Below are 20,463 nucleotides of genomic sequence, written 5' to 3' on the forward strand. Positions count from 1 at the left end.
CAGAGTGTTAATCTATCCAACTGAAAGTTTTCAAATTTACAGGATATTTGCCAAAAAAAAAAGGGACACACACACATATACACAAAGAAAAAAGACACCAGCAGCTACAACAACAATCGGGGTAAAAGCTTTTAAACATTGCTGCCGCTGTTCGTGTTGCTGCTACTGCTGCTGCTGTTGGTTGTATCTGACTGCTCCTGCTGTTGGGGGGTTTAATGATAATAAGCCCCTCTGACTGACATTAAAAACAATGGGCGGGCCTATTGTCTAAGCGTTGAGAGTCTGCGTCTGATTTAAGCGGAGCATTTTGCCAGTCGCTCGCTGGGTCGGTCATACATAAGTAGCTTGACACTTTCATAACCGTAACCAGACGCGATAATGATTACGGCGCCAGAACACCAAACCCCTCTCGACCCCCACAAATCTCTACAAAGCATTCAGACAGCCAGCCAGTCAGCCAGCCAACAGTGAGTGAGTGGGTAAGAGTGAGGGCAACATACGGCGTTGAAAATTGTGGAACGAGGGGGAAAAAAAGAGAAAAGTTTTATTCTTGAATGTGAAAGGGTTAAAAAGGGGCTCAACGATATGGATGCGAGACTGATGGGTGCCGCTATGTAGGGGAATATATATATTATATGTATATACATATATCAGTATCTGTATGTATATGTGTGTGCGTGTTACCGCATTTAAACGCGCGACTTGCGCGAACTGCGCGCTGATAACGGTAATTGCCACAAGCTGGAACTCAACTCCCTACCATTCTCTCTAGGCCCCCCCTACCCAGCTGCCTAGAGGAAGTTACAAACGGTTAGGTTAGGTAGGGGATGGAGGTGGTGAAGGGTGGATGTGGGCGTGAGCGTGGGTCTAACCCAAGGCTTGTGACTTGACTTGGCTTGACTTCACATTGCCTAGTCCTCATCCTTCTGGCTTGCTTGTGTTTTTTTCTTCTTCTTCTTCTATTTTTCGGTCCTGTTAGCCTTAGCTGACGCCTTTGCGTGCCGAAGACACTTAGGTTTTCGGCATTTTTGCGCGAGATGTTCAACATTGTGTGTACCTTTGTGGTTTTAAGATTATTAGCTAAGATAACCCATTTAGGTGGCAGCCAGCGACAACGACTACGACAACGACAACGACAACATGACTGCCGGCTGCATGCCTGATGTCAGGTGCCTGCTGACTGCTGACTGTTTCCTTGGCGTGACGCCATTTACCCGGACCCGGACCCGGACTCGTGTTGGTGCTGGTGCTGAGAATCCCATAGAAAATCCTGGTAGCAATTTTTCACAATTCTAGGCCAGGGATAGGCCATGAGAAAGGAAAGGAAATTAGTTGGGGAAGGGCAAATTGTTGCGGCTTGTAAAACATGACCAACGTTTATACAATTCATAATCCTAACACACACACACACATCCGTACATGTAGATAAGCGCCTGTGTGTGCTTGTGTGATTGAAATTGGATCAACGCCATATTGAATGACAACGACCATACACACGAACCGATTCCAAGTAAAAGTTGCAATTTTAGGTAAAAATGAATTAGTAAACAAAAAACAGAGACTAAAAAATATACATATTCAATTTTCATCGAATATATCAAACACTTTGGCAATAACAATTGAATCTTGTGCAGAACACTTAAAAAATTGATTACAAATGGCTTGCCAATTGAATGACATTTTTATGGTTCACGGTTAACAGACTTTTCAATCACTTTTCAATGCATTTCAATGTTAGCTGACATTTTCCGTATAATAATAATTTGATTAACTTCAACAAAGATTTGTAACTCACACTTTATTTAGCCTAAGGTAACTTTTGGAACTGCTTTAGAGTTAAAATAAGATTCTTTGTAAATACTTTCAGACTTTCTATAAATTTTTAGTTTATTCAACTTGATTAAGACTCCAGGAAGAACTTAATTTTTAGTACACTTTTGCTTGTCTTGCAAAGAAATAAGTTTTGCGGCGGACTCAATACCATGTCCTATACATATATGTATGTATGTATACCACACGATCCAAATGTCATGCCAAAGTGTTAAATCTTATATGAATAATAGATTTTTGGTTAGTTTTATGAGCAAGTTTGGTAGAAACAACAATAGTTTTCGTTTACTGCAAAGTATTTCGTTTGCTCTGCAAGTCTTGCAAGTTTTTTTTCATCTCTAACTTATCAAGAGCAATCAAAAGACTTGAGATGATACCAAATTAGATTTTGATTAGTAAAAAAAACGTAAATAAATGAAAGTAAAGTAAAGTAAAGTAAGGAAAGTAACCTAAAGTAGGAATTCATTCATTTTGTTAATACTTACATCGTAGTTTTCGGGCAAACCAGGCGGACCCGGGGGTCCGGGCGGACCCATCACACCGGGCAAACCATCGACGCCTGGTTCGCCTTTTGGCCCCTGGACACCTTCGGGACCACGAGCTCCGCGTGCACCCGGAACGCCAGTGGCTCCCTAAAGGAATGAAAAGCGAAGAGCAAAGAGAACAAGAAAAGAGAAATAAATCACATTAGTTGGGCGTGTTTTGTATAATGTATAATGGGTGGGGAATCGTCTACATAAGTCTGGCCTAACATACTCTAAAAAAGGGCGGAAGTTTTCGGATGGGGAGGGTTTGATTTCTGTTTTTCTTTTTTGTAGGCTTTAACTGGCTGTGGTCGATTTACATAATCGTTGCGTTTTAGACCAAAGCTCATTAATCTACTGAGCGAGAGCTAGAGTTGGGCATGTGGTTTCGTTTGGTGTCTTGGGGGGAGTTTCGGGGGGTGGGGTGGTCTTTACATGGAAAAAAATGTGTCTCCAAAATGTTCTTAATCTTATGCAAAATGGTCACGCTGTGAGCCATTTGCGTGATGTTGTTGTTGTTGTTGTGTTTTTGTGTGAGTATTTCTGTTGCTTATCGTGGTCTTTTGAAATTAATTGCTATTAGTTAAGGGATTAGCAGTAAGGCAACAAAATTGTCGCAGGAATTTCCGGTATGCCAAGCCAAGCAGCCAGCTTTTTGCCATATTTTACTTTGTCCGCTCCATTCCTTCTTCCTATGGTACCACCAGGAAGGGGAAATGAAAAGGACAGTACAGAACAGGACAGTATAGGACACTAAAGGGAGCGGAAGAGGGGTGTGGCCCGGGCCAGGGCCAGGCTAGCTGCCTAGTGGCTAGTGGTACGCTTGGAATGCTGAGTGGCGTATCGAGGAGAAAGTCAGCGGTGGCATACCGCTTTCCTTTTGATGTACTGCAATGTATTGAAGAGGCTGCGTTCCACAGGTTGCTAAACAAAAACAATTTCTGTTTTGGTTTTTTATTTTTATTTTTATTTTAAGCACCCACCACAAGCCAACGAAAAAAATTGTAAAAGAAAATTGATAAATGAGCGAATGGGCATGGGAACGAGGTCGCTGCTGTCTTTTTTTCATTTCCTTTACGTCGGGGAATTATTCTTTCTTAAATAATGGACATCAGTTTAACTAACATTTCAACCTATTCTTGTCAGCTACACTTGAAGAAAATTGTATAGTTTCATAAATCTGAGATTTTTCGAAATGGATGTATCCTATAGTTGGTTGTCCTCGGGATCAAACTAGCTGCTTACTTGACCTTGGTGCCTAACCTTACCATGTGCAAATTAACCAACTTGCGTCAATTGTAGTAGTTGAATAACACTTAATTAAACATAAACTTTAGAAAAAATCGCATGTGTTCACTATTTGATTTGCGGCATATGCCATGAAGAGGCCTTACCAAGTGGCACTAAACGAACAGATGACGCTGATTTAAATCAAATTTGCGACAATTTCCGCTTGAAAGGAAACACACACACTCACAAAGAAAGAGAGAGAGAGAGAGGGAGACACTTCGGATTCATGGCGTTGACAAATTCAATGATGATGAGCAGTTAATAGCAGATGTATGTACATGTGTGTGTATGTTTGCCTAACCTTAACATGAGCCGTATCATATCTAAACGTTAGTTTGCCTTTAATATTCCCTTTGGAGTTTGGCTACTTTTAGGTCGTGTTTTCTTTTTTCTTGTGTACCTACATAGACGTATGTATATAAACTTATATATGTATGTATATACAACATATAGTATATATATTTTTGGTTTTGTTAGATTCAGGAAAGTTTTTGGCTCTGTTGCATGATAAGCACTTAAGAGCAAAATAGAGAGAGAGAGCGAGCCAGAGATAGAGATGAAGATGGAAATGGTAAGAGTATACTGGAGTGGGGCAAGACATCTTGTTGTAACATTGTGGACTTTTGCCTTTGACCCGAGCACAAACACACATACACACACACACACACACATACACACATATATGTATATATGTATGTATGTTTGTACTGACATAGGGGAAAAGCGAGAGGGAGATAGAGGAGGCTTCACATAGAGTAAATGGCAAGTACACAGTCAAGTGTAATACATACGCACACACACACACACACACATAGACACCGTGTCCTTTGTGTGTGTTTCTGTGTAGACCTCTTATGGGGTTTGGCAAAGACGTTACCAGTTGATGAGATAATATAACGAGTAGCACCCAAAAAGAGTAAGGAAAATGGAGGGTGGGGTGGGAACGGGGAGAATGGGGTAAAGAGTCAGAGTGGATAAGTGTTTAAGCGTGAGTTGGCACATAAAGAAATTTTTCCTTTTTTTCTTGCTTCTTTTCTTGTTGCCATCTCTTTGCTCTGAGTGTGTGGCTGCGTGTGTGTGTCATGAAGTTTTTTTTCCATTTCCGGTTACACATTGCAAATTATGATGTTTGATGTAGGAAAACACATGCAGTTGCTCTCTCCGTCTCTCTTGCTCTCACTCTCACTCTCGCTCCCTCTTTCTGCCTCGCACTGCACGGTAGTAACTACTCTGCAAAATCATCTAGAACTTCTTCTCACTCGAATCTCTCTTTCGCTTGCCTCTTTCCAAGATTGGACGATGTGTGTAATGAAATTGAAAATGTGTTAGATTCATGTCAAATATTGCCTTTTTGCTCAACCCGTTGCCATCTTAACATGAAATTGCTATGCACACACACGCACACAGCAATAAATATGCTGTGTGTGTGTGTAAGTCTTGACTGCTTACCGTATGTCCAGGGGTTCCTGGCTTCCCATCCTTTCCCGACACTCCAGGCGTTCCACGTAACGTTTCACGTAACGATTCATTGTCCTTGATGGCTTCCAAAATATCAGACGCATTACATGTACATTCGCCAGTGTATTTCTGTTTGAATAGAGAATAAAAGAGGAGACGGTTGTGTGAGCAGGACTATGTCTTAATATAGGCATTGCATATATGTAGTATAATTGACAACTGCAAAGAGGATTTCGTGGCCAAGTGTAACATCATTTGAATTAACTTAATTAACTTTCCTCTAGGCATCATATTTTTGTTCAGTGCGATTTAAGTATATTATTAAATTATAATCATTTCGAATGCACGCTTTCGCATACTGACTGCTGGGCCATTCTCGTTTCGTTTGCCTGGAAAAAGTCAATTCGATTCGGAATTTTAAATACTACTTACAGCCCCCGCACTGCTGGTTGGCTCTAAGAAGGGCGGATATGCAGCCGGTTCGCCCTTGGGCCCAGGCGGACCCGGTGGACCCGGGGGGACCACGTATGCTGTCTCCTTTGGGGCCACGTTCACCCTTCTCGCCCTTGATGCCGCGGTTTACTGTACAAAAAGAGTGGGAGAGAAAAAAAAAAGAGAGAGAGAGAGAGGGAAAGAGCGTAAGAATCCATAAAGAAGCAACATTAACAGATATATCCCTAATTAGGGTCATACACAGAACAACACACAAACAAATGCAAACGCATCCAGACACAGAAGGGTCAAGTCACCAACTGTGAACTGGAAACAGAAAACAGCAAACTGAAAACTGAATCTGAATCCGAATGAGATTGCTACAGATAATGGGGAGGAAGAGAAATGGTATCGAAGGATGCACTTACTTCTGTCAACCGGGTATGTTTGGCCGGAGGGGGGTTGCATGCCACTGGCGTCGTAGATGTCAGTTGCCTGCAAAAACAGAGGAAAATGCAGATGAAACATTTCACAATTTGTTGATTATTGAAAACTCATTAAGTGAGCTGAGTGCAAACAGCTGTACATAGTTGTTTTTGCTGTTGTTTATCGATTTTGTATACACACACCGCACACACACACACACACACACACACACACAAATACTGGCAAAGTGCAATTAACTTATAAACTAAATATAAATATTTAATTATGCAAAATACAAGTAAGAACCGGACCACAGTGTTGACTCTCAATATTGACCAATTTTGTGGCGATTTTATGTAGGGTTCTGTAAGTGGATTGTCAACACTCATAATCTGAATCACACTGCGGTTCGAAATGGACCACACATATATGCAAACTTCCCTCTTTCACCTTTCTCTTCACTTTTACCTTATCAAAACTTTTCCAAAAGTTATCCTCATCATTCTCATCAACGACTTCGATCTGAGTGTGAAATAAAAAAACAACATCAAACAAACAAACGAAAAGCAAAATCAAAATTAAATAATAAAATAAAATATACAGAAATAATAATAAAATCTGAATAATTACCGACTCAGTTGCACTGATATTATCATCCTAGATTGAAAATAAATGAAAACATAAAAGAAATACGAAAACAAAATTACTTATTAAATTAAAGGTAAAATTATAATTTAATTCAATCAACACATACCCCTCCAGATCCTTCAAAAACAGAATCTAGTTCATTCTCTTGATCCTTGAAATACAAATTGAAGAGGTGGGGTTAAAAAAACAATATTTTAAAATGACAAATAAAGAATGAATCAAATAATAAATTAAAATTAAGTCATTGCCTACTTATAAGTATTTCTATTCTTAGTTGTCTCCTCGCGATCCTGGTTTAAGTTGCTAACTGTGAAATCCTTAAGGATTTCATAGCTCATTTAATTGAGTCACTCTTAACTTTGTCTCCGGTTGTCATGCAGACAGACAGACAGTCAGACATATCTATTTGTATATGAAATACCTACTCAACTATATATATATCTTAATACAAATCTCTAATTTAAGCCAAGAAATTGTTAAAGTTGTTTTCTTTGGAGTTTTGGCATTTTGCAACCCCATCAATTTAGTTAATTAATTGAAATTGTTAATACAAGAGTTGAACATATGTTTCGCTTAACATACATACATATATATGCATATGTTCATATGTATGTATGTATGTATGTATCTAACAGATGCATAATCGCTTGTAGACATATTTAAGCTGTCATTTATCTAACTTACTCATACAATCATGTTACATATTGATTCATTCATTTACCACAGTTCAAATGAACTCGAAATGGTGAATCAACTCGCCTCTTTTGCCTTAATCGAATTATAATGTAATTTATCAGTAAGTAAAACGATTTGAATCTACATATACATATGTATGTATGTATGTACATACTACTACTACTACTATTATATGTGTCTTTGTATATGTATATAATGTAAATACTAATTAATTGAAATCGTATCGAGAATGCAATACATTTTCATCAATTCATTTTCATTTTCGGTGGGTCATACTGGGGTTTTTGGCTCAACTTACCGCTGTGGTTCCTGACGTCGGTGGTGCCTTTGCTGTGGGCATGCATGTGATGTTTATGGCTTCCGGATTACCATAAACAATGATTTTAGCTAAATGTCCCTGCATATGTGTATGTATAATATATACATTTGTATATATATATATAAATATATATTATTTGTATTCATGTTTTATTAGAAATGTGGAATAATTTTCGAAATGGCAGCAGCATTAGCATTAGAAGAAGCAGCACAAAATATTCCTATACCCCATACATAATAAATCAATCAATTTGTATGACATTTAAATATACGTATGTATGTGCATATGTATGTATACATATATGTATCACTTTCTATCTCTGTCTCTGTCTCTCTCTCTGTGTGTGCATGTGTGATGTAGACCCAAATCTGATGGTAAATGCAGCCCTCCCTTTGGTCTGACATTTTGTAATTGCTGCAAATCGAAATTTATTATTGATGTTAATTTATCTCTCTCCTGGCAAGCACCTCACCTCCTGACCAACTCTAATGTTTAGTGGTTTTGATTTAGAATTACAATTAAGCATATATATTACACATATGTGTAGTGCAGAGGGAGATAGATAGAGTTTTAGAGTTGTTGTTCCCCTTTTTGAACTCCTATGGGAGTCGACCAAGTTAAGATGCAGGTCGAGGAGTCAAAGCAGAAACGAAATGCTAACCGCAGTTACTAAAATGCAGTCAGACAATGAACCTAACCAAAACCACAAACAATGCGGCACACAGAGAGAGAGAGAGGGAGAAAGCTCCTATTGAGGGAGAGATACAAACACACAGGCACACAGGCACACAAACACACGGATACACAACAACACACTGGAGTGCACAATTTCTACCTAAAAATGGCAGCAAACACTCAAGGCTCTAGGCCCAGACCACCATCATAATAGCCGTAGTCAGTTGTTGTTCACTCGCTCTTCCTCTTTCTCTCTAACTCTGTGAATGATAGTTAGTAATGGCCCTGGCGCCCTTTTATGCTCTGCCGCCCCGACATCTGCGCTTCCCTTGCCCACCTACCACCAGCCACCAGCCACCATCAACCTAGCCTTTATTCTTTCAAGCTTTCTAAAAAGTTTTATCTGAGACGCTAACTTGAGTTGAGTTTTTCGGGTTTAAAAGCAAAGTAAAAGCCTCACAATGGCATAATCCTGCGCCATTGAGCTCAGAACAGAAACAGAAATAGTAAGTGGAATAAGTGAAACAACATTCATCCAACTAACCATTCATCCTTCCATCCATCCATCCATCCATCTATCCATCCATCCGTCCGTCCTTACAGACAAACATATGTATATCCATTTGGTTTATGCCAAAAAAATATTTGGGAACTCACATCAAATATGCGCAAACTGAACGGAAATAAGCAAGACACAAAAAACGGGTTTTTGGGGGGGAGGAGATCCAAATGATAAACACCTTTTCGAGTAGTTTACTCTATACTAATATGATAAGTTGATTTTTTTTTTGTGTGGCAACACTCATTTGTAAATTAAAAAAGAAATATGCCCCTGTTTCGATACTTTAAGACTTTAATTTCTTATAGAATTTTCCGTGATCGGTTTAGTCAGCAAATAGAAGTCGAACAGTTCCTTTAGAAGAGGAAGTAAGATAACAAATTGCTAGTACACGTGCCCGTATGGTCTTTACCAATTATTACCTACCTACCTAGATATTTATAAAACGTTGGTCAAGTCATTTCGCTCCTTGCTCAATTGAGAAGGTGGACAAAGTATTTGACTAGGCGTTTCCAATTGAAAGGTAATTACATTGCGCTAAGGACACCAGCAGCAACTTGTCATACGGCACTTGTAATTACGATAATTGCATACAAATTTATTGCTGCTTTGACTATATGCTGAATGGATGGATGGATATTGGTATTATTAAGGAATTTGTCTATCACATTCTGATCAAATTTTTTCAGTGTTGTCAGACATTGTGACGCTTTCGGTTTGGATTATTTTGTTTTCTATTTTGTTATCTCATTTTAGAAATTTGTTACGGAATTATAATTTGGATTTTTATCTAGACACGTTTCCTTCGTATAAACTAGTTAACCACACGATGGTTTGTATCCACCCACACATGTGTGTCCTATCGTCCTATCATCATCAATAGACATTGGTTGGCACACTAAAGAGAAGACGGAGGGGAGGAGGAGGAGAAGACCTCTCCATGGTCTAGCTTGTTGCTGTTTTTCGGCCATTTGAGTGCGGATATTAAAGCTTTTCCTACTTTTTGTTTTACGCCAAATGCTTTGCCAATGCTTCTCTTCGGGAAAGGGGGGAGGTGGACAAAAGAAAAACTATGCGCTAAACAAATGGCACAGCCAGCGAAAATCACTGGGAACAGTATGAAAGCAATGTTCGTGTCCGTGTGGCCCAGTTTTTCCTTCGTTTTCATTTATTTTTTTCTGCTCCTTTTTGTTGTTGTATTCAAGCACGTGCTAGCTTGCTTAAGTCCGTGTCCATGTCCACGTCCATGTCCATGTCCCTGTCTTGGTAGGGATGTGTCTCTGGTATGTAAGTCTTTCTATCTCTTCCCGACCCCCTCTCTCTCTGGCTCTCGTTCTCTTTCCCTCTCGTTTCCCTGTGTGCAACAAAATTAGCAGCTAGGAAATTCACTTGAAACGGAAATTAAGTAGCAGGATGTGGCATTTTTTTTACAATTTTGTTTTTTTTTTTTTTTTTGTATTTTTTGGTCGTGGATTGTCGCTCTCATTATGTACCTGGAATATGCGGGCGTTTTTCCCCTTCTGCTTCTCCTTCTGACAATAACAGTAAGCAATTTGAGAAAGGTTCCATTAAAAATGTGGAAGATGTGAAGTAATGCCCTAATTGAAAAGCTCACAACTTTTTATGATTCGTGGAAAAATGTTCACAAGATGCCCCCAAAAAACGAGACGCTCCTGTTGAAAGGTTTTCCTTCAACTTGTAATTGGCATAGAAGGTGACACAGTGCATAACGATGAATGCAGAATCAAATCACAATATTGTTCCGTTTTCAGCTTTTATCTGGGTGGGAAAGAAATCTGGTTGAGTTTTGAGTTATAAATAGAGGAAACCAGTCTCTTGATCGTGCAAAACTGCAGTATACGACAAGTTGTTCCATAGTTGTTCAATCTGTTCATTTCTGGGAATCGGTTTCCACTTTGACGATCACCAACAAGAAGTCAACTTACGCGAAATTTGTTAAACGCAATCTGATTATAAAGTTTATTCTTGCCATTATAAGAAATAATATGTAAATTGCATATAATTTAATCAAATCCACTTGCTTCTATTTACATTTGTATGTATGTATGTATGAATGTATATGGGGCATAGATCCCTTGAAAAATGTGATACGATTTCTTATTGCCATATCAAATATTTGCTTTTCATTGTAATGTGCCTACTTTTCGTAAGCACATCGTTTATAAGATTATATCAAAATCAGTAACAACATGAACAGAGAGACGAAAGCCTCCAATCTAGACCCTAACCCCTACGTCGAACCCTTTTTATACATTTATACATATATATTTATTCTCCCTCACCAAAAACGAAACAAAATAAAACACAGAAAAAGAGAGAGAGAGAGAAAAATCAGAGCGATGAACTGATAAGCGAACATCAAAGCTATGGCATGACAGCGAACAGAAGCGAAAAGAAGTAGAAGGCAAGAAATATCCGTAAAGAGGTAGAAAGGGGCAGGACACTAGCAAAATGGCGTAAGTAAATAAATAGGCAAGTAAACAACAGAGCAAAGGAGATGGAGCGAGGGAAAGTATCATAATGACAAAGACGGAGAGATAGGGAGAGAGAGAGAGAGAAAGCGAGAGAAGGGAAGAGTGAAAGAGATTGTTGTGACATAGGGTCAAGCTCAGTACAAAGGCCATTGCAAGTCTATTTAAATAATGAAAAACTTGCCTCTGGCTCAAAACAGTAGCAACCAGCTCGGTAGTAGGAGGAGGACGACGAGGAGGAGAAGATTAACACAAAAACAAAAAAATCTGGCAACATGTTTCTATTTTTTGTTTTTGGCTCATTCTTCTTTTTGTTTGTTGTTGCTAGAATCCAGTGTGGAAATATTTAGTGGCACTGTGTATGGAACTGGGAATGTCATTTTTAAGGTAGGCATTTAGTTTAAATAGTGTCAGACCTTCGTATCCCTTCAACATCATGCTGCCACTCGGTCAAGTGGCGCAGAGTGCCATGAGCAATTAACTACGTTGCATGTGTGTGTGTGTGTGTGTGTAATGTACTTGTGTTCATGCTCATGCTCTTACTCTTACTCATATGGATGTGCATGTTTGTGCTTGCACATTTGTTGTTTGTTCTGTGCCGCACATAATTAAGGCCAGAAATGAACTGAAACTGCTAAAGAAGCAGAGCAAGGACACCAACACACACACACACACACATACTCACTCCAATATATTACATATAAAATGGTGGAAACTGAGAGAAAGGAATCACAAGACCTACGTGTGTGTGTACATACATATGTATGTAGTATGCCTACTACAACGTACATAACGTAGCAATTGCGGTAATATTTGCGTAACAGCATTCATTGCCTGTGCAATGTATTCGTTTTTACCTTTTGATAAGGGTTCCAGCACCCATTTACCCTTGCCTAGCATCTCAATCTCCAGCTCCATCTTCATATCCCTCTCGCCGTCCCTTTTCGTTCATTCTTCGTTGGCGTCTCCTTTTGTGGTTATGCGCGTGTATTGAAAATAAAACAAATAATACGCAAATCGTTGACCCTTTTTATTTCCATTTGTGGCAAAATCACAAAGGTGTATGACGACCTTTTCTTGTATGTCTGTGTGTAGGTTGGTCGATTGGTCCGTTGGCAATGCCAGACACGTTTCGGCACAAGCACAAAAAAAAGGACTCTGACCGTCTGGCAATTTGTCAAAAATGTGTCAATAATGGAGATCGATTGTAAGTAAGAGAAGGGTCGCTCGCTCACTCTTAAGAGAAAAAATTAACCCAAAAATTGGACTTAAAATGCTTTACAAGGACCACAAAAGACGACGACAAAGAAGAAGAAAACCAAAAAGAAAATCATTCCACGAAAATTGCACAACGTGATCAAAACTTTAAGAGCTCTCCTGCTTTTCTTTTTCAATCAAACGAATCATGTCAATCTGTGACAGTTTGTTGTTTTCCTTCTGAGTGAAGTACAACACAAAATCAGTTTTCAAAATTCATCGCAAGCGTTAACACATCTTGAAATTTTTCTTAAATTTTTCATATAAATTATTTGTAGTATTTTCATTATTGTTTATTTTTTTTTTCTATTCAAAAATGCGTTTATTAGATAAGCAGACAATCAAATGTATGACAAGAATAATTAAAGGATGCTTGCAGGACTTACTTAAATTTAGGCAAATTTCATTACTTGAAGACTGTTTCACGATCAATTGGCCTGGTCGTGAGCTACGTTCTCTGGAATTGCCTGTGACAAATTTAACCCAAGCTACTATATATCTGTATGATACATTAAAGGACTTCCCAGAGGCATTAAATCATATAAAGGATCACGTGATTGCCGATTCTGTGACCTGCGCACGCAAGAAGAATCCAACACCGGCAGAACTTTATTATTTCAAAAAGTCTGCTAACCGGATATACCACATACAATTTGCCGTTGCAAATATGATCGAACTGTGCAAGCAGGTCATAGGATACCGGAGTTACCTCCTAAGAGCCATACTTAACGCTAGCGATGAGGGCGAAGAAGACGATGAGATGTTGGCAACAGTGTGTGAGAGTTTACGGGAGTACGACGAAGATTTATTTTATAAACTACAGGAACGATTGCTGCCTCTATACCGTTACATTGACGCGTTTTATGAAGACACGATGGCTCGGTATATGCAAACAGGTGCCAATATACTGTAATCCAAATGCAACCAAAGTCTGGATATTATCAATCTCAACCTGCAACTGGGAGAAACACTTCGAATCGCCTAGCAAAATCCTTAAAAATATGGACAACCCAAACTGCTGTCTAATAAATTATGAAACAAAATTTGTGTAAGTATTATTGAAGCACCTGCTCTTGATTACTAAGTATTGTGACCTTGCTTTGCATTTCAGATTTTCTGAATTTTGAATATGACTTGACGACTTATAGTTGTAAATTAAGCATTCGCAAACGCTTGAAATATTAAATAGCGCTTAAAGCATTTGGATTAGCATATAAATGTGTTCATATATATATATATATTTTTTTTTTTTTTGGGGTATATGCGATTCGTCTTGAATGCGCGAGATTAGTAAATATTCTCAAACAGGAATGTTGGCACATTGGCAAGTAAAACTTCAAACAGGACGAGTGTTAACGCTCTCTATTTCTCTCTCTTTCGGCCGCTAACTCCATCTGTTCGCCTCTTACACACTTCATACCACAAAAAGGGCCATCGGGGATTTTTGGGGTTAATTAAATGACAAATCGGTGTCAATTTGGAGAGCTATTAATATGATTACAGCTGCTGTAATTCATTTCGAGACAAAGTTTAGTGCCAATTAATGGATATCATGGTAGTCGAATGTGATTTGGGAATGGAATTTGCTCATACTCTTGTTTATTCGTCATGCTCTTTGGGGTATTTATACTACAACAACAACAACAACAACAACAAGGGAAGTAAAAGGAGCCAGTAGCAGCATGAGCAGCGGAAACGGATGTAGCATTTCTTCGCTGCTCTTGGCAGACGGCTTACCTAATTTACCTTGCCTTTTTTGCCCCCCTTCCCCGATTCTCTCTTCTATTCGGTTGTCTTTTTGGTTCTATGGCTGTGAAAGTTATGCGCAAGTTAATAGATAATTAACCATGCAAATTGGCAAGCAACAGTTTACAAATATCGCATCATCACCATGGCCATCATCAACATTATCATCATCGGGGCAACATCATTAGCATTCTCATTGTCATCATTCGCTTGTCATTTGCCTGACATGCGTAAGCACTTTGACTGCCAGTTTGCCAAACCTGCCAGCCAGCCAACCAGCCAGCCAGCCAGTCAGAGTTGCCAGGTGTCTGCGCGTTCAAGTACAAAAGAATTAACTCTAATTACTTTGTAATGTTGATTAAGCCTGTTAGGCAAGCATTAAAATATATGTATATATACATACATATATAAACGGCATTTTGACATTTTCAGCATATTTTCACACAGAAAAGGCGCGAATAACCATATGGGTGTGTGTTTGTGTGGATCTGTGTGTGAGTACATAGATGGGTTGGCTTGGTGCTGGAAGGCTGTGAGCGGGAAGACATTTGAAAAGTAAAGAGAATTCATTCGCACGGAAAATGTGAGTAAGGCGCCTCAAATGATATTCGTTGTTTTCGAAGAAAAATTAGACGAAACCGCAGACCAACCGAACAATTGAATTGAAATTCAATTTCAATTTAATTTCAATTCATTTTCAACTGTTAGAGGAAAGACAGAGAGAGGGACGAGAAAGCAAAAAAAAAATGTAAATTCAAATTCAAGTTTTATGGCCCCCCAAACGACAACCGACAACAAACAAAATGCCTGACTACTGCTGAAACTCGATCTGGACAGTCGGCCGGGCCGGTCCGGGCAACCCGAAAGGTGGTGGTGGTGGTGGTGGTGCTGGTGGTGGAGTGATGTTGAGGAGGTGAAGTAGCATAGTTTCTAAATCACTTTCTGACAGCCGTTTGCCCAGGCAGTCAGTCTGGTTGGGAGCCAGGCAAACCGGCAGCCCAGGCCAGTCACAAGGATAACCATCGTGAACGTCAAAAAGTTGCGCACTTTCTTTTTTTCTCTCTTTTCGTTTATTTTTTTTCTTCCTCTTTTTTTGTTGCTTTTGTAATTTTATTTTATTTCCGTTTAAATGCGTGGGCCCTTCTCCCATTGCCCCCATGCCCCGCCCCGTTTCTCACTTTTATCTCACCCGCCATTCTATATGTGTGTGTTTACCTGAGAGAAGGTGCGATTTTAAAGCTAAAGAATTATAGGTATATAACATTTTATGGCCAAGTTTAAGCAGAAAGCCAAAAGTAAGTCGTCCTCTATTTGGCCCAGGTGTAGAACTTAATTTTTGTGTGCACTTGATTCTCACTTTTTTGCAGCTTTCCTTTTTTTGGGCCATTCTGGTTTCCGTTAACAATTGAACGTTAAATTATCAGTAAGTGAAAATTCAAATTTTTGATGAAATTTAAACTTAGTTTCACTTCACCAAAACGTTTTTTGCTTTTCTACATTATTATGATAATATTGAGATTTGCGTTTCTAATTACATTCATTTTCCTTTTTTTTATTGCACGTTTTTCAGAACACAAAAGTTTTTTTTGGACAAATGCGAAATGGTAGACTAGGGAATGTTTTACTCACTCTTTTTTCAACACTTGGAGGCCTTTTATTCTTTATTTTTTTCGGTTTTCGTTTGTTTGTTGCAGAAGGTTCCTTGCCTTTTTATTTGATGGCCATTTTCTTCATTCTGTTCTCTTACTTTTGCCTTTTTTGCATATAATCAGAATAAATTACTTTGCACATTTTGCGGCACATAAATAATTTAAGACGCAGGTCGCATCAAAAAGCGCAAATATACATATACTTATGCTTGTTCCTATACGATATATACTTATATATATATGTACATATGTATCTGTATATAACCCTCCAATTCTCTCTCTCTCTCTTAATGTGCAGTGAAGAGGCAGAAGCAGTGGTAGCAAGAGGCAAATAGAAATTGGAATGCTAAAACGAGAAGGACATAAAGGGTGGTGGCTGGCGGGGGAAAGGCTGGGGGGGAGAGGCAAGTCTGACAAGGGGAAAACCCCTGGAGAGCTAACAACAATGAGTCGGCAAATGCCAACCGCATAGTGACAGATTTCTCTGTTTTGTTATTTTTTTTCCTTTCGGTTTTCGTTGTTGCTTTTTTCTCATATTTTCTTTTTTTTTTAATTTTGCTAAAAACCTACGACAACTAATTCTCAAACGAGCTGACACAAATCTGGGGAAAAAGACAACAACAACGCACAAAAAATAATAAAAAAAAAAGAAAAGAAACTTTTTGACGCCAACATATTTGCCAGCAAACTGAGAACTGTCAGCAAAAGTATAAGCAACCGGGCCTCTATTTCTCTACCAACTGTCTATCCGTCTCACTGGCTGTCTGTCCTGTCTGTCTGCCACGTCTTCCTCCCTCTTTCCCTCTAGAAGCAAATATTTCTCATACACTCTAAATGAAAAGTATCTTAAAAATAATTCAAGAAATGCTGGAAAACTCATTACTTTACATGTACCTACACACAAAAACCTAGTCCCCTCTCATTGTCTACAGGGAATAGGGATCTATATCGAGCAAATTGTTTAGCTAGAGGGGTAAGCACAAAAGCAGATTTAGTTCGAGCTTTGTCTTGGCTAAGCGACCTGTAATACGATGATCCTCAAGGCAGTCGGTTTACTTTCCTGCCGACCTACATATGTGCCTTTGTGGTTCTTGCCCTCTCATCATTTTCATTTAAAATTTCACTTCTTTAGATGATTTAAGCCATCTAATTTTTAATAATTGGTTAAAGAATATATTATTAGTATAACAGGTTTAGAGTGTCCTTTAGCGTTAAACCTAATTCAATAATCACATTTTACAAATTATTGCATGTCTATTCGTCAGATGATATCGATTTTACGAGACAAAATTTTTATTATATTTTTTTAAGAGCATTTATCTACCGTTGTATAAATTTGCGTTTGAGGGAAAAGGCACACAATACCAAAAATAAAACAACAGCCAAGCGGAACTGCACTACAATGACATCTCTGCATTTGGCCAAAAGCGCCAGCTACAATTAGTTTAAAGTGACACTCACACAATGGGAGTGAGACAGCGTGCTAGATAGAGAGAGAGCAAGAGATGGAGAAACATTAAGAGAGAGAGAGAGAGCAACCATTTCATTTTGCATAAACCAACACGTTATAAGCGTATAAACATTTTCTTTTCAACTATGTTTGTGTGATTGTGTCTGTGTGTGTGTGTGCAGACAGTTTTATAAACCCCAAAGTAAACATACTGTGACAACGTTGCGTATACGCAACTTAAAGCCAATTCAAAACTATATAGCATACTTTTAAGCGTTGCATAGAAATTTAGACAAAACATCACAAGTAACTACACTTTATTGAAATAAATATAAATCTGCTTTCAGATTTTCTGTAAATTTCAAGAAATGCGGGTATTGCATAACGTAATTATATCCCGAAAATCAATGCAGGGAATGTGCACGCAATAGTCTGATTTTGGGTTCAGTTTAAGATCTTGGCGCATTCATTCTAACTTTAAATAGCCAGTGCGATAAATGTTAAAACCAACTTGAAGGTTTTCGATAAACGAACCCTTAATTTGAAAGCATTTTTTCGGCTTTTGGCCAGGACTTTAAGATCCAGCTAACGTTTATAAAAGACGATGCAGAGCAAGAGCCAAAAGAAAATCTGGCCGATGGCAAAGCCACAGAAAAATCATATGAAAAGCCAAATACAAAACGTAATGAAACGGCGACAGACTTAAAGACGAAAAAAGTTCGATTACAGAACTAACATTAAGTCAAATTGTCATTTAGTTTTTGTTTCAGTTACAGTTTTCCTTGGTTCTTTTTTCTTTTATTCAGCTATTCAACCACTGTCAACTCCTCTATATACATATATAGACATGTTTCGGTCGTGGTAATAAAGAGTTGGGCTCCAGAGTATTTGGAGTATCTGGGAAAGCTTTTTATGCTTCAAAGTCAATATAGTATATATGTATGTTACAACAACAGAACACACAGAGCAATAGAGAAAGAGAGAGAGAGAGACGGAGACGACGACGAGGACTAGTGTGCACAGTTTTAAAACGGTAAGTATGCCTTTCAGTTACGTGAACGTGGTGACACACTTACCAGTATTTCCAACATATACATCCAGCCACCCCTTCCCCACCTCCACCTCTACCAGCTCCACTTGCACCCGCATCGCCCTCTCACTTGTCAATGGGCTGTTAGTTGCTCGAAGCAGCGACGCCATTCAAGCGGAAATGCAGCACCGAAACCAAGTACAAAAAACTGCCACAGAGCCAGAAGCAGAACCCGTTAACAGGACCGGTTTATCCACCCAATAGTCCATGAGGATCGATCTTATTCTAGTAGACATCAGTAAAAAGTAGGAAAAAGTAACGATAATTCAATTTCTAAACTTCAAATATAGAAACAATGATTATTTTTCTTTCGAGTATTAGAACTATGGGAAGCCAAACTGAAGCGACTCAACCTCTCTGCACTCATTCTCAAGTGAAGTTTTTTCTATTAAATCTTTATTTTGGATATTTTTGTAAAAAGATTTAATATTATTTAAACCCACTTGTGGAAATCGTGCTGGATCTCAACCCAAATACACTTACTAATTGACTAGTTAAGTTAGATTAAAGTTTAGACCTTTAAAGCACTTTGAACCGTCCCGTGGCGTCCAAGTGAAGTGTGTCATCAGTTTAAGGTTTTTGTGGGCAGCAAGCATACACACACACATACACAGAGAGGGAAGGGAAAGAGACACGGATATGTTGCTTCAGCTTCAGCTCCACTCACGAGAGACCCAGGCTCCAGTCGTTCGCCCGTATTTTCATAATAAACAAATGGGTTGTATGGTTGGTTTGGCTTAACTTTTGGGTTGCCGGCAAGTTGCAAAAGATAGCAACGGCTGCAGATATCGGAGACAGCCAGGAACCTGATGCTGCTGCTGCTGCTACCTATTTGTTAGCACAAATCAGTGCTATTTATATTGTGGCCAGGAAATTCTCTGTGTATCATTCTTTGCCGCTCTCCCATACACACACACGCACACAGAGAGAGACACTATCTACCTTGTGACTTGTCAACAGTTCAACTCTAGCCCCGGGTTATATCCAAAGTTCCAACAATTCACCTAGGCCATATTAAAATGGTTGCTTATCTTTTGACATTGCAATGCTCCAGCAGAGTTTCCTTGTCAATGCAACAAGTTTAGTTCCACCGATTGGGGGCTGATATTGTAACTTTCTGTTCTTTTAACGTTGCTGCTGCTGTTGCCAGCAAACCGAAAGACTGCCAAAAAAGGACAAAAAAATGCAAAAAGTAACCGCAAAAGTCATGGCGTAAAAGTTTAGTTAACCATGTGCCATTGGCACAGCCACAAGTCAGTTTGTCCCCTGCTGATATCGAATGCCAATGCTGATGCATTATCAATGAAATCGAGAAAGAGTGAGAACCACCAACCAACTCCTTCATAAATTTCATATGAACCTGTTTCGATGACATCGAAATATGGTGGCGGAGTTTTCCCTCAATAGTCATTTTTTTGTGTTTTACCATTGCCCTAGCAATTTTTATTCCATTCTTTTTTTCTCCTGTTTATTGCCATGCTGCGCTTTAATAAAATATTATCATAAACGTAACGGAAACTAGTTTCTCATGGCAAGAGTGCATATGTATGCATGTGTGTGTGTGTATGTGAGTGTGAGTGTGTGTGAGTGTGTATGAATGTGTCCGTGTGGAGGTACAAGAAAAAGTAGAAGCCATGTGCCAACATCCATATCAGTATGAGTAAGTGCCATAAGTTGTGCTGTTACCTGCTGCAATAAGGTAGCAAAGGGTAACATGGGCCACAACATCTTTCACAATGTAAGAAGCCCCCACACTTCACCCCATAAGAAACAATAAGAATAAAGTAGAAATTTTAAGAACTCATATCAAAAGTTATTGAATCACGCGAAACCAACCTCAGAAGACACCTTGAAAACGCACAAGCAATGCATGGACGGAAAGGCACAAAAATATCCTTCTGATGCACATTCCCAATTCAGGC

The 20,463-nt window shown here is 38.9% G+C and overlaps 1 protein-coding gene and 1 long non-coding RNA gene across 2 annotated transcripts in view; one reads left to right on the forward strand and one right to left on the reverse strand.

Moving 5' to 3' along the window:
• Nucleotides 1-20,463, reverse strand: part of Mp (Multiplexin) — a 71,148-nt gene that overhangs the window by 17,872 nt on the left and 32,813 nt on the right. The window contains 9 exon segments of the mRNA XM_068292405.1: nucleotides 2,316-2,462; nucleotides 5,094-5,231; nucleotides 5,535-5,621; nucleotides 5,623-5,684; nucleotides 5,963-6,029; nucleotides 6,429-6,482; nucleotides 6,591-6,617; nucleotides 6,715-6,759; nucleotides 7,603-7,701. Coding sequence (XP_068148506.1) covers nucleotides 2,316-2,462; nucleotides 5,094-5,231; nucleotides 5,535-5,621; nucleotides 5,623-5,684; nucleotides 5,963-6,029; nucleotides 6,429-6,482; nucleotides 6,591-6,617; nucleotides 6,715-6,759; nucleotides 7,603-7,701 — 726 coding nt within the window.
• On the forward strand, nucleotides 12,837-13,838 carry LOC137579325 (uncharacterized). The gene is made up of 2 exons (XR_011032800.1): nucleotides 12,837-13,654; nucleotides 13,718-13,838. It is a non-coding gene; the product is annotated as an uncharacterized lncRNA (long non-coding RNA).

This window comes from Drosophila tropicalis, unplaced genomic scaffold (genome assembly GCF_018151085.1).
Source record: "Drosophila tropicalis isolate 14030-0801.00 unplaced genomic scaffold, ASM1815108v1 contig_694, whole genome shotgun sequence".
Classification (NCBI taxonomy): Eukaryota; Metazoa; Arthropoda; class Insecta; order Diptera; family Drosophilidae; genus Drosophila; species Drosophila tropicalis.